The sequence below is a fragment of the Pongo abelii genome, chromosome 5, assembly GCF_028885655.2.
Source record: "Pongo abelii isolate AG06213 chromosome 5, NHGRI_mPonAbe1-v2.0_pri, whole genome shotgun sequence".
In the NCBI taxonomy this organism is placed as follows: Eukaryota; Metazoa; Chordata; class Mammalia; order Primates; family Hominidae; genus Pongo; species Pongo abelii.
This window is the reverse complement of record NC_071990.2, coordinates 143,966,812-143,982,100: the sequence shown is the minus strand read 5'-3', so window position 1 is coordinate 143,982,100 and position 15,289 is coordinate 143,966,812. Positions and strand designations below refer to the sequence as shown.

The following is a 15,289-nucleotide window of genomic DNA, read 5'->3' as shown; positions in this document are numbered from 1 at the left end:
TTGAAGCATCTAGGTAGAGTGGGGGGAAACAGACAACCTTGGGTCCTCATCTCTTAGAGTTCTTCAACAACTAAAGGCCACTGACACTTTCAGCAGAATTATCATCAATAAACTGGATAAATATTCTAAGTTGACTTTTTCTTCCCTTGGATAATAAATATCCAGAAATACAATGAAAGGGAAGACTGCAGATATAGATAACTTCAGGGATGTGAGATGGCATTAGAGTGGGTAGTAATGACTGGTGTTTTAATCAGGTCATGAGTATAACATACTCTGGCAGGTTTTTTGTTTTCGTTTTTCTTTTCTTTCCCCTGAGACAAGGTCTCACTCTCTCACCCAGGCTGGAGTACAGTAACATGATTATAAATCCCTGTAACCTTGAACTTCTGGGCTCAAGCAATCGTTTTGCCTCAGCCTCCTGAGTAGCTAGGAATACAGGCACACCACTACACCTAATTTTTCTATTTTTATTTTTGTAAAGATGAGGTATCACCATGTTGCCCAGGATGGTCTTGAACTCCTGGTCTCAAGAAACCCTCCCGCCTTGGCCTCCCAAAGCACTGGTATTATAGGCGTGAGCCACTACACCTGATCAGTTCTGGAGTTTTGGTGGGAAAAATTGGTCAAGAACTAGTTATAGCAGATATTTGAGAAGAAGTGGCCACACACTCTAGGTACCACTGATTTTTGACCAAATTAGTCTAGATGACCTCTGAGCATCCTTAGTAGCCTGTGTCCAAATCTTTAAACAGCTCCTGTTTTCAGCTGTCATACAGACACAGTCAGCTGGCTATGGGGCTAGGGATCTTCAAGGGTTTATAGCTCTCTCTGGAAACTTCTTAAATCCTCCTTTCATACTACCAAGGTGCCCTTTAGAAAATTATTTCTCTGTGGCACAAAATGCCCTGCCAAAGAGTGAGTAATTTATTTCCTTGCAGCGTGTAATGTCTCAGCCAATCTGATGTTTCACTTGTGAGGGACTGAATTGGTGGGTCATCTCTTTACCTTGGCACCAATTCAATATGTGTATTATACATGTGATTATGTAACAGCTCAACTTTCAGGAGGCTCCTATCCTCAGCCTCCAGTGGCAAGAGACACTTCATTAACATTTAGCATATTTCACCTCATACTTTGACTTAATTTTCTTAGTTTACCAATACTATAATAATAATATGCATTTCTCTAAATTACTTACACTGAATAAAGGTAAGAGATTAAATTATCCTCTACTCATTTAATGTATAGTTAGTAACAGTTCTTTTTTGAATGGAAGTAGACTATTCTCTGCTGCACAGCAATTTGTATACCACAAAATTTTCTGCTTGTGTTCTTTAGAAAAAATTAAAAATTTCAATACAGTGATATGCCTGTTTTATCCTGGAAAACAGCAAATAGCAAAAGCAGATAGACATGTAATTCAACTATGTTAAGAGAAGTTACACTTATCTTTTAATTTTTGCAGGAAAAAAATCAACAAAATGTTTACTCTGTAACTTAATCAAATTAAGTAGGTGATATGGTTTGGCTCTGTGTCCCCACCCAAATCTCATCTTGAATTGTAATCCCCATCATCCCCAAATGTCAACGGAGGGAACTGATGGGAGGTGACTGGATCATGGGGATGGTTCCCCCATGCTGTTCTTGTGATAGTGAGTGAGTTCTCATGAGATTTAATGGTTTTATATGTGTTTGGCAGTTCCTCCTTCACACGCTCTCTCTTGCCTGCTGCCATGTAAGAAGTGCCTGCTCCCCATTCCACCATGCTTGTAAGTTTCCTGAGGCCTCCCCAGCCATGTGGAACTGTGAGTCAATTAAACCTCTTCCCTTTATAAATTACCCAGTCTCCAGGAAGTTCTTTATAGCAGTGTGAAAACTAATACTGTTGGTAAAATTAAAAGACCAAAGCATTATCCTGTGGATAATTAGAAAATAATAAATTTGGTTTCAGCCTTGATTCAATTCATGATGTCATTTAAGTGACATATATAAAATTTTATATATAGACTCTTCAAATTTATGTGAGTACCCATATAATTACACATGTATATGTGTTTATAAACACATACCCCTTCATACATTTCCAAAAATCCTGAAAGATTAAATGGAGTTTTTAACATGCTTGAGCCAAAGTTTTGAAGAAATAAACAAATGTGACAAGAAATCTATCAAAAGTCATTCCTTGGATGTATATGTCCTGATATGGTTTGGTTGTGTCCCCACCCAAATCTCATCTTGAATTGTAGCTCCCACAATTCTTACACACCATGGGAGGAACCCGGTAGGAGGTGATTGAATTATAGGTGCAGGTTTTTCCTGGGCTGTTCTCGTGATAGTGAATAAGTCTCACAAGACCTGATGATTTTAAAAATGGGAGTTTTTCTTTACAAGCTCTCTCTTTGCCTGCTGCCATCCACATAAGATGTCACTTGCTCCTTCTTGCCCTCCGCCCTGATTGTGAGGCTTCCCCAGTCACATGGAACTATAAGTGCAATTAAACCTCTTTCTTTTATAAATGGCCCAGTTTTGGGTATGTGTTTATCAGCAGTGTGAAAACAGACTAATACAGTAAATTGGTACCAGAAGTATGGTGCTGCTGAAAAGATTCCCAAAAATGTGGAAGCAACTTGGGAACTGGGTAACAGGCAGAGGTTGGAACAGTTTGGAGGGCTCAGAAGAAGACAGGAAAATGTGGGAAAGTTTGAAACTTCCTAGAGACTTACTTAATGGCTTTGATAAAAATGTTGATAGTGATATGAACAATAAGGTCAAGGCTGAGGTGGTCTCAGATGGAGATGAGGAACTTGTTGAGAACTGGGGCAAAGGTGACTCTTGTTGTGTTTTAGCAAAGAGTCTGGTGGCATTTTGATCCCACCCTAGAGATTTGTGGAACTTTGAACTTGAGAGAGATGATTTAGGGTATCTGGCAAAAGAAATTTCTAAGCAGCAAAACATTCAACAGATGACCTGAGTGCTGTTAAAACCATTCAGTTTCAAAAGGGAAACAGCATAAAAATTTGGAAAATTTGCAGCCTGACAATGCTATAGAAAAGATAATGCCATTTTCTGAGGTGAAATTTAAGCCAGCAGCAGAAATTTCCATGAGTAGCCAAATGTTAAACATCAAGACAATGGTGAAAATGTCTCCAAATCATGTCAGAGATCTTTGCAGTAGCCATTCCCATCACAGGCCTGGAGGCCTAGGAGGAAAAAGTGGTTTCGTGGGTCAGGCTCAGAGTCCCCATGCTGTGTACAGTCTAGGGACTTGGTGACCTGTGTCCCAGCTGATCCAGCTGCCACTAAGAGTCCAAGGTACAGCTCAGGCTGTTGCTTCAGAGGGTGGAAGCCCCAAGCCTTGGCAGCTTCCATGTGGTGTTGAGCCTGTGAGTGCACAAAAGTCAAGAATTGAGGTTTGGGAACCTCCGCCTAGATTTCAGAAGATGAAATGCTTGGATGCCCAGGCAAAAGTTTGCTGTAGGGGTGACGCCCTCATGGAGAACCTCTGCTAGGGCAGTACAGAGAGAAATGTGTGGTCCGGGCCCCACACAGAATCCCTACTGGGGTGCCATCTAGTGGAGCTGTGAGAAGAGGGCCACCATCTTCCAGATCCCAGAATGGTAGATCCACCAATAGCTTGCACTGTGTGCCTGGAAAAGTCACAGACACTCAATGTCAGCCTGTGAAAGCAGCTGTGAGGGAGGCTATACCCTGCAAAGCCACAAGGATGGAGCTGCCCAAGACCATGGGAACCCACCTCTTGCATCAGTGTGACCCAGATGTGAGATATGGAGTCGAAGGAGATGATTTTGGAACCTTAAGATTTGACTGCCCTGCTGGATTTCAGACTTGCACTGGGCCTGTAGCCCCTTTATTTTGGCCAATTTCTCCTATTGGAAAAGCAGTATTTACTCAATGCCTGTACCCCCATTGTATCTAGGAAGTAATTAACTTGCTTTTGATTTTACAGGCTCACAGGTGGAAGGGACTTGCCTTGTCTCAGATGAGACATAGGACTGTGGACTTTGAGTTAATGCTGAAATGAGTTAAGACTTTGGGGGACTGTTGGGAAGGCATAATTGGTTTTAAAATGTGAGGACATGAGATCTGGGAGGGGCCAGGGGTGGAATAATATGGTTTGGCTGTGTTCCCACCCAAATCTCATCTTGAATTGTAACTCCCACAATTCCCACACATCATGGGAGGAACCCAGTGGAAGGTGATTGAATTATGGGGGCAAGTCTTTCCTGGGCTGTTCTCGTGATAGTAAATGAATCTCACAAGATCTAATGTGTTTAAAAATTGGAGTTTTTCTGCACAAACTCTCTCTTTGCCTACTACCATCTACATAAGATGTGATTTGCTCCTCCTTGCTTCCCGCCATGATTGTGAGGCTTCCCCAGCCACGTGGAACTGTAAGTCCAATTAAAGCTCTTTGTTTTGTAAATTGCCCAGTCTCCGGTATATGTTTATCAGCAGTGTGAAAACGAACTAATACATGCCCTGACACCACAGCAGACCCAGCTCAAACACATGCTCCCACACATCCTGCCTCCATAACATTACATGGTGACCCTGCTGACTTTAAGGTGCTCCCCTGCAAGCTAACTCTAAAAGGGACTAAAATATGTTTAGCATAGTTTTAGCTTTCAGGATGTTGCTCTGCATTCTAAAGCTTTAGCCATTGTTAAATATTATAATGATAGGCATCCATTAACTATAATATTGTATTAACAAGAAGACTTCTTACTCGAATCATTCTAGAAAAGAGTTTAATGAGCAAATCAATAATGAATATTTTGTAGCAGCATGCTTCCTAAATTTCCCTTGGTTCTGTGCACATCTATCTAGCTCTCCCATCCCCACCACAGCCTAAAATACTGGACCAACTTCTCCCCAAACACTGAGAGTCTCCTCCTACCTGCTCGCCCTACAGACACTACTGGGCAGCTCTAATCCATTCACCACATTAGGTCCAGCTTTATCTTTACAAAGTGCACATCCAATCATGTCACTCCACCTTCAAAGACTTCCTATTGTGTTTCTAAAGATTGAAATACAGAGCCTTCTGGTCGAGTCCTTGCCTCTCTGTTGTGCCTTTCTGCTTTGTCACTATCCTGCACTTTTGTTGTTCTCAGGATATATGAGTTTTCTTTTAATACCTTGAATATACATTGTAATCATCAACTACAGCAAATTTTTTGCACATGAAATGCCCACTATCTCAAATATTATTCTTCCTACTCTTACTCCCATCTTTCACCTAGTTAATTCCTATCGATCCTCCTGATTTCAGCTTAGATACTATGTTTTTTTGTAACACATTCTCAACATCACAAGGTAATTTTTATAGAGCCATATATTTAATTAACCTGTCTCCCCTACTAGAATATAAATTCCATGAGGCAGAGGGACCACATCATGATTTTTGCTGGAATGACAATTATCAAAAAGAGAAAAAATTAGATATAATGTAGTTTGCCTCCTTACTACCTGAGTTCATTTTGCATTCACTGAATCATTTCTTTAAGCTGTCTAAATTCTACATGCTTCTTTTAACAAAGCATATACTGCTAACAACAAAGCCTCTTTTGGAAGGTTCTGAAAATGACTCAACAATAAAAACCATTAAGTAAATTTCCATAGCATCCTAAGAAGTTTTGGCACAAGCCTGGGCAGCAAGCAATTGTTGGTAGACTCATGTGCTCTGTATCACTGCCTTTTAATTTAAATTTTCTTTTTGGGAGGTGTTTTAATATAATTAAATGTGCTGAAATCTGTTCTGAATTTATATGATTTAAAATTAGTCTTAAAAGTCAGTGATTTATGAAGAACACTGAGTTGATGATGGTTTACAACATTTTTCTCTCCTGACAGGGGACCCTTGCTGGGAAAAATAAAACATCCCAATTCTCATTAATGGAAACAGAGCTGAACAGACAACTGTAGCTGTTGAAGGTTACTGAAACTGCCAGGAAATTCTAAAAGCAAAACCAAGGCTGGGCTGGCAGATCAATGTGCCTTTTATGTACAATCCTGAAATATAAAACCATGGAATTTCTAATGTTAATGGATACTTTTGTCAATATTTATTTAGGCACTTTTATGTTGTATATTATAGAAGAGATTAAATAGAGGAACACTCACTTTATAAAGCTAGATCCCAATAAAGATGTATTTATATGCTACATACTCATTTTCCAATTTTTGGAATTGCACTTGAGGCTTATTAGTCTATGGACTAAAGATAATGAGCCTACATATTTCCTTTGTTATAAGACAATGAACCTGAATAAAATTTGCTGAACTAGTTAATACATATTTATGCCAGAGGCATCTCAGATTGGATTAGGCCATCCCCAAAGCCTCTTTCTCCATCTAGCAATCCATTAATTTACCAATCATTAAGCATCTACCATGTGACAATTTTTTTTTGCACTTCACAAGCTAGTGGAAGAGCATGGGAGATAAGCAGTAACCAACTCTCCCCTGCAGATAAGTACGGACTTTCTTAAAACACAACTGCAGGGAGTACCCACCTTGGCACCTCATTTGGTGAGTAATACAAATCTGCTTTCCACCCCAGCTCAGATATATTCAGCAATTTCTTCCCCAGACATCTACAACTGCAAGACCAATAGCTTCAGTTAAGCCATTTGCACTGCTCTACTCAGAAACATTCCAAGCATTCTAATTTCTTTTGGAGAGTTGGCCTCATGGTGCTTCTGCACATTAAGGAGTTTCATCAACAGTACAGGGTATATTCAAAATCTTAAAGAATGCCATTTAATGATCTAAAAAGACAATTTATATTCACTTAAGCTTAAAAGTTATATTTATTATAGAGTATACTATGGTGTGTATTATGGAATAAGATGTATGACTGCAAGCTCTTTGAAGGAAGCCTGGTATTTTTATGCAAAGCAGACCATTGACAAATGTTTGTTGAATTGTTGAACTAACTGTGAAAAGTTCAATATTTCTCATAAAAAGATAAAAGTTTCTGAACTAGAGTGTTGGTATTTATTCTGAAATCAAAGGAGCCAAAAAATCAAGGTGAACTGCTACTGTTCTTACATAGACTCTAAAAATTTTTCTGGCCATCAATGGTAAATCTACAGGGGACAGGATATACGAAAAGCACCAATATTCCGCAAAACTGTGAAGAAGGTAACTTGTCTGTGCATCCCTTTAAACTCCCCGTTTGGTTCTCAGCTAGATACTTCCCTTGCTCCATATTCATTCATGAAATAATATGCATTTATGGAGTACCTACTATCTGCCAGGTACAGTGTTCTAGGTGCTTGGGATATATCACTGATAAAAAGGCAAAACTAACATTCTACCTCATTTATCTATTCAAGACCCTTTTAACAAGTGACCACACTGCACATGGAACTATATTCAGCACTTGAAATAGTGACACAGAAACTTAACATGGCATCTGTCCAAAAGTGAAGCTGCTTGCAAATATGACAAAATTAGAAAGCAGAAACTATTCATGTACAATTTATCTTACCTTGTAATGAATTGAAGATGGAGAAGAGGTACATGAAGGGGATATTTAAGGGTCCCCAGGCAAAGAACGCAAAACCCCATGTCATGCCCAACAGGAAGGTCAAGCTAACCACGCTGCGCAGGTTCCTTAACACTTCTTCTCTCAGGGTCCGGTTGCTTCTCTTGCCATTCCTCCCACAGATCTGCACCATTACCACAATGAACATGGCAATGTTCAGAAAAAACATGACTCCAAAATACCCAGCACAGGTCACATAAAATATGACTGGATCTTGAATCCAACAGCTTAAAAAAGAAGAAATGAGAAAGAAAAAAAAAGACTTATTACCATGTCCTGTTTACCTAAGACTTTTCTCAGCTTAGTTTGGGCTACTGCAGATTTTCCTCTCAAATGTCTTTTGAAAGCCACTTTACTTCCTTGGACCTCAGTTTCTTCTTCAATCTCTTCACAGGTCTTTTGTTCATTTGTTTTTGGATGGCCATTGTCTTAATATCTAGGTAAGCCAATATTACAAAGAAGACAAGGTTGCTTCCTGATTTCTGAGTTGATATGAAAACACTCTTGGTTAACTCACTCCAAGCCATATCTAACCTCCTTTTCTTTTGGGTGCCTGTACACTGAGAATGGGAAATTTTAAAACTAATTTTTGGTCTCCTCTGTATTTAAGGAGTGGCTGCATGACATAGTTTTATAAAGTGATATGGAAGTAGAAGTCTGCCAAAGGATTTTTGGAAGAGCTATTACTGGTAGACTCAACTGGCAAGGCCATTATTCCTTCTTCCTGCTTCAAACGTGCAAGTGAGCTATGGAGCTGCAGCCAGCATCTTCTGTCCAATGACAGAGAGGTCAAGCCTGCTGCAGAGTTGTTGGCCCTGACATTTTTAGCCACAAAATCAATGCCAGTGATTGCCACTACCATGTTTCTTGTCATGTGCAAAGAGTAAACTCCTACTCACTTAAGTCACAACTAGTTGTGAGTTTGTTACTGTGGTAAAATAATTACTACTAATATCATTGCTGTAGATGAGGCAAGACCTTATTATAATTGAGATTAATATACAGATGCTTGTCATGCACAATTACGTAGCTTACAATGATTACAAAATATCCCAGTGAGATGGAGAAGAAGATACTTGATACAATATAAAGATTGGATAGTAGATGAAAGAAATTTTAAAACTGTACTATATGCAAAGTTGTCAAATAATATAATTTGTAGATATCCTAGTGCCTAATCAACGCTATGGAAATTCTTAAGACACCTCGAAAATTGAATAAATGATTTAAAACAACTAAATTCATCTTGAAATTCTAGCACAAATGGTTATTATTCTGGGCCATATCTTCCATGTTGGAACATAACCTCCACAAAGGCAAAAGCTGTCCTGCACATCTTTGAATTCTAGAAACTAATGTGATTCTGGCATACAGTAAATTATCAATAAATGAAATTCCCTAATGGTATAGCAGTTTACTAAATGGTACTTTAAAGTTCTGTATGAGTTGATGAACATACTTCTAAAATTCTCTTATTTAGAAATTATTTATTGATTTCTACTTTTAATGAATGTTGTTATAAATGTCCCTGGAATAATATTGCTTGTCCCTAGAGCTAACGTTTCTTTTACACATAGAAGTTCTTCTAAAATTCTGGAATTCCTGACCTAGCCCCATTATTTTTCCCTAGTTCTTATGGGGTCTTTTGAGTGCCACTTTACAAATATAAGAGAAAGGAAGACTGTGAAGAAATGGGACAGAGATTGGATAAGTGATTGGATGTAAGTGGGTTTTTTTTTTTTTTTTTTTTTTAGATGGAGTCTTACTCTGTTGCCCAGGCTGGAGTGCATGGCGCAATCTTGGCTCACTGCAACTTCCGCCTCCCAGATTCAAATGATTCTCCTGCCTCAGCTTCCCGAGTAGTAGCTGGGATTATAGGTGTGCACCACCATGCCCAGCTAATTTTTGTATTTTTAATAGAGATGAGGTTTTGCCATGTTGGCCAGGCTGATCTCAAACTTCTGACCTCAGGTGATCTACCCAGCTCGGCCTCCTAAAGTGCTGGGATTATAGGTGTAAGCCACTGCACCGAGCCGACGTAAATGTTATCCATCCATGAGATATGCATAGATATGTGGCATCATGGGTCCCATTTCAGAAATAGGCTCTTTATTCATTCAGTTATTTTTTCAATCAACACATATTTATTGAGTACCCATGGTGGATTAATAAAATAGGAGATCAGTAACTGCCCAAACTGAACAATACAAAACCCTTAATCTCAATGATTTCACAATCTGAAGAGAACTTTCGAAATTGTTTAAGAACTTGCTGATTTCTCCATTCTCTAAATTTCTACATAACACTCCCATTGGCAATGAATCATTCACTCTCTGTCTGATACTGCTATTTAACTCTCTTGAAGATGTGGGTGGGTTTGAGGAGGTGAGAGTGTTATGAAATCTTCTGAAATAGAATGGGTCTTCTGAGGCTAAAAAACTGTCTTAGGCATTTTCTCAATTCCTCCATATGACAGAGTACAATGTTAATATGAAAAAGTGTCTCAAACATTTCAGGGCATTCAACTGAATTAATCTGTGGTGTAGCAGAGACTTTGGCAGTCATGCGAATAAACATCAACCTTTTAAAATGAAAGCCTTGTTATTGACATGGAAATTAATGCTAAACTTCAGGAAACAAAGGATACCTACTCATCACAAAAAGTTTTTATTACTTACAATTCATCACCTTTTTCTTTCCCATAACTTTCTTTTCCATAGACTTCATTGTTGTTTCTGCTCGCTAGAACAACTGACACCACTAAGGCAGGCAAACCTGTTACAAAAACACCATGACACAAACTCTTTTGAAGCATCTGAAACTGCTTCATAAGACTGCTAATGAAATGTAAAGAAAAGAAATGAAAAGAAGAGAAATGCAAGCAAGCCAACATTCCATATCCCAGATTCAAACTTCTTAGAAATGGCAACTTGGTTAATAACAAAATCCCCTCCTTGGGGTTCAATGTCCAACTCTAACTGGCAACAATCCAAACCTACTCTTAAATGACAGATATTTAAATAAAATTCTGTTTGCTTAGTGGGACTCACTGGAAAACTAAACCTGATTTGTATCAAATCTAGCACTAGTGAATATGGTTTCATTAATTAAGCCTTGTTAGACTGGCAGAGTTTAGGCAGACAAGGTCATTACAGCCTATTTTGCCTCCTTCTATATAAAGAAAACTCTTTAGAAAAAGTGGAGGAAAAGCAAGGGGGCTATAAAGTCTTTGTAGCCTTCTCTCTCCAGAGATTATGAATAAAGTATTTCCATGTATATTTCAGTGGGGAAATGCTATGGCAGGCATCCCAGGTCTCTGAAGAGTGTGCTTATTGCCTCCTGAGGTGGTTTTGAAGGTCTTGAAAATATCTCTCACTTATATTTCCATCTGAAACAGATCTGTGAGAAAGCTCTAAAATGCCTGGCTCAATACGAAGCCTGCAAAAACAAGGGAGCACAATAGAAGATCTCAAACAGGTTAACATAACCACCTATGTCTGACTGAGGACTCATGTTATTACAAAAAGTTCAAGGCAATAATCCTATAAGTATTCTGGTTGCACACGCAAAAATAACATTCTTTCTCTGGTTTCCAAGACATAGGCATGTGTCTGGGGATGAGTGTAACTAGCCGTCTGAGCTGGCCTTTGTATTTTAAAGCATCATGGAAAAGACACCACTGTCTGCCAGCTGCTTCTTCAGACTTGGGTGGGCTGGCTCTCGGCTCAGGAAATAAGTTTGTGGTGACTCAGGGAGTGAGGGCTTTTCCTTTACTCGTGTATATAGTGAGTGCTGTTGATGAGTTTTAAAAAATAAAGTTGTGAAGATGTCCCTTCCTTAGGCTATGTATATCTAATCCATGCCATTCACAATTTTGAGGTTCCTCTTAATGGTACTATTTTTTTTAAATACGATTTCTTCCTATGAGAATCTGGCAATTTTCATGAGGGAAAAACAAAACCAAAAAAATTTTAAGAGCCTTACCCCAGCCAATGATGCAGAATTTTAGAATGTATCGGCGAATGTAAGTGTTAAATACTTTAACTAGAGCAATGTACATGTGAATTGCTTCTAGCCCCATCCAGGTAAAGGTTGCCAGAAGGAAGAAATGCAACAGGACTGCAACAGCAATGCAAAGTCCATCCACATTGAAGGAGGTGATCCAGCCATCTAGGAGGAAGAGGAGATTCAGGAACAGCAGGGCTGTGCTCAGGTTCATCAAGATTTTGGAGGGATAATCCCTTCGCAATTTCCTAAAAAATGAAAAAAGGAATCTATGAGAGAACTAATACTGTATATCAATCTTTTAAGCACAGGCCTGTATAAATTCATATCTTATACAACCCTGCAATAAGATAAGTAGCACCACCTTTCTGATGTGGTTCTGCTAAAAGGAGGGGCTAAAGATATTTATGAGTATTTGGCAAGTTATAAAGACTTTAAAAATATTAGTTTACTTCAAAATTATTTCCAATTGTTTATACAATTCCCAGTTGGGCTTCAACAGAATTTTTTTTTAACCCAGGAAAAATTCTAGAGTTGTAAGAATGACATTTTTCTTAAAAAATAATTTCCCTAAATTATTTGAACCTTTTTGATTTTTAATGAGTTAAGGATCTTAAAAAAATTGTTTCAGGACTAATTTTATAAGATTATAAAACAAATGTTTTCATGTTTTACAATACAGAAAGCACCTTATATAATTTTTACTTCCTTAAATGTTAATCATTTCTAACAGATTTGAATGCATTTTACAAACAGACATACAGCAATTATAAATTAAAATTCTATAGCTGGAAAATTCATGTTACATAATATATTTTATGAGAAACATGAACATTAACGTTGAACTACCCTACAGTGTATAAATGTTTTTCAAAGCCGAGGCAATTTTCTTATTCACATTTGGAACAGTTAGCAATGGGTTTGGCAGATTAAAAATATACTTACTCAAAAGCAACATATGTCAGGAGAGTTGCTGCTGAAAAAATAGCAGATATTCCACACCCAATATAGCTGATGAAAGTGAGGACTTTAGTGTTTCTTGCATCTAACTGTGAGGCACTTCTTGGAAGGTCCTACATAAAACATGGGAAGCAGCTGTAAGAATCTCTCTTCTCATGAGAATGGTTCTCTGTTTCACTAGAAAGTTCAGTGTTAACATTATAGCAGCTTACTCTCAGGGGCTAAAACCAACAGTGTAAATCAATATTAAAATTTCCATTTATTGTATTATTTTCGATCAATAAATAAAAGAAAAAAATGCAGCATTACTTCTGGAAGTCGTTACACATTGTTTTTCATCATTACCTTCTTTCCCAAGCTTTCTGCACACCGGTATAACCTGAAGATCAAAACCACCAGGACCCTCAACAGAAATTGGAGAGGAGACGGTTGCCTCGCATAATAAACCATCAGGCCCATTCCTAACAGTTGCAGGGCTGGGGGCACCAGTTCAAATGGAGACCAGAGTAGTCTATATGGCCAAACCCTCAAGCCTTTAGATTCCTTGCCAGGTAGCAAGGAGCTCAGCCAGAGGCTGGTGCTGGTGCTGTGACTGCCAGGCTCTAAGGGTGGTACGGAGGCTCCTAATCCTGGTCATTTCAATGCTTGGTATGTATGAGGTCGGACAGTCTTTATTTTCATAATTGAGATGCCAGTAAGACTTTTGGGGGTCATAGACTTTTTTATTCCTATAATACTGAAAGGATACAATTTAAATTATTTGGGGCTGTTGTGGAGTGGAAAGAAGTAAATACTTTCCAGTGTATTAATATAAAGTATTAATTTCAATGTGCTAAGGGAGACTTACAAAGTCTGGACTTGGTAGAAAAATCTTTCTTTTCTGCCTTAAATGGGGGATTGGGATAGGAATAAATCTTGAGGTAAGACCAATCACTCAATCCTGGTTGGAGGAGAAAGGTACCTCCCTTATGTAGATGTTCAAAAATGGAGTGTTCTTAGAGAAGGGACGTATTGAATATCTAGTGTAAACTTTTAGGTTTTAAATTATGGAGAAAATGCTTATGATTTTTCCTTCTATATGTAAATTGTCTTTAATTGTCACCAAAATGCCAATAAAATCTGCTACTCACACACAGGCCTTGAGTGAGTTGTGTGTGTGTGTGTGTGATAAAGAAATGTGGGTTAGTTTCAGGTTTCACTGATACAGTAAAGAACAGGTACAGTATATCTGCAACATCAAGCAATGCACAAAGTGATGGAATTCAGCAGAAGCAGAGGCTCAGAGTCTGAGGGGGCTTCCCCTATCTTCTTACCCCAGGAATCCCTTAAAACACTGGGAGAACATGGGGCACCCAGGGTACATGGGATGGGGTTTGAGTTGGTGCCACTTGACTCACAGATAGGCTACCTCAACCAATGATTCATCAGCCCAGAGAGATGAATCATGGTTTGAGAGATTGACAAGTGATGTGTCACAAATTCTTGAAAAACCTATGACTTGCAAATCACAATTAAATGCAGAATTTCAAATAGAAACTAAATAAGGCTGTTTACTGATTTGTTTACAGATTTATACACAACTTCATGTTGTTCTGTTCTTTTAGAGAAGGAAAATATGAAAACTTTTATGATATAGCCAATATGAAAATATACTAATCTTCATGAAAGCCCGTTTTAGTACAACAAAATGTAGCAGAAGACATTAAATTCTTAAAATATTTGTAGACCAGAAGATATAGATATGAGGTGCATTGTTTTAGCATCTCATATGGTGAACTGGTGAATGTGTCATGGGACAATGCAGACTCTGGGAATATCTTATACAAGTGAATAAGGAGTTTCTAAGTCAAGAAAAACTCTTCACAAAGTCTTGGTGGTCTGGAAAAACTGAAAAGATAAGGGAACATCACCAAAAAGGATACATTCTGAAAAGATTTTCTACCAGGAATTTTTAATATTACAAAAACAGACAAGGTAGAAAATGGAAAGATAGCATGAATGATGCTTATCTTCACATATATACATATACATAAAATTAACCATTCAATCAGATAGCAGCAGAAAAAGTAATACGTAATTACAAACTCATAATAAAATTTAGACAATATATACAGGAATTGGTCATATGAAGTCATGGGCAGGCAAACTCTGGCTGCATATAAATCATCTCTGAAGAGCAAATTTTGTTACTGTTATCTATTTATTTAATACTAGACTTACAACATGCACATAGTTGAAATATTTAAATGAATTAAGCTAAAGCTTACATACCTGAATGAGTAATCACAAAAAATAAGTGTTCTTTGAAAGAATGCCTGCTATCACTTTTGCAAAAAACAGAACATGGAAGGAAACTGAATTTTCTTTTATAATTACTTAAGGAAAACATGCAATAGTTAATTGTTCATTTTCATGCTTTGGCAGCAAAAGGAAAATATTTGTATTTTAGATAGTTAAAAAGGTGTCTTCTATGATTTATCACCTTTTTAAATGACTTGTTCTTATTCCGCAGAGCATTTATGTACTTGATTGTCAGGAAGATTACAACTTGCAGGGTTGCCATATGACAATGGCCATTTACATAGGCTGAGTAGATTTGTGAGCCAAATACTACATCCCACAGATCCTCACGGCTTCCTCCCAGTCCCCACAGGAAGAAGGGTGCAAGATTTAAAGGCGGGAATAAACAAAACTTGACGTCTGTGATTCTAATTTGAAAAGCTTTATTGCCTCAGCTCACATTACTCC

The 15,289-nt window shown here is 38.0% G+C and overlaps 1 protein-coding gene across 5 annotated transcripts in view; it reads right to left on the bottom strand.

Moving 5' to 3' along the window:
- Positions 1-15,289, bottom strand: part of ADGRG6 (adhesion G protein-coupled receptor G6) — a 140,652-nt gene that overhangs the window by 15,893 nt on the left and 109,470 nt on the right. For all 5 annotated transcript variants that reach the window (XM_024248994.3, XM_024248993.3, XM_024248991.3 and 2 more), the window contains 4 exons: positions 12,527-12,654; positions 11,561-11,829; positions 10,255-10,351; positions 7,520-7,803 (listed from right to left, as the gene is read on the bottom strand). In XM_024248994.3, coding sequence (XP_024104762.1) covers positions 7,520-7,803; positions 10,255-10,351; positions 11,561-11,829; positions 12,527-12,654 — 778 coding nt within the window. The remainder of the gene's footprint in view (positions 1-7,519; positions 7,804-10,254; positions 10,352-11,560; positions 11,830-12,526; positions 12,655-15,289) is intronic.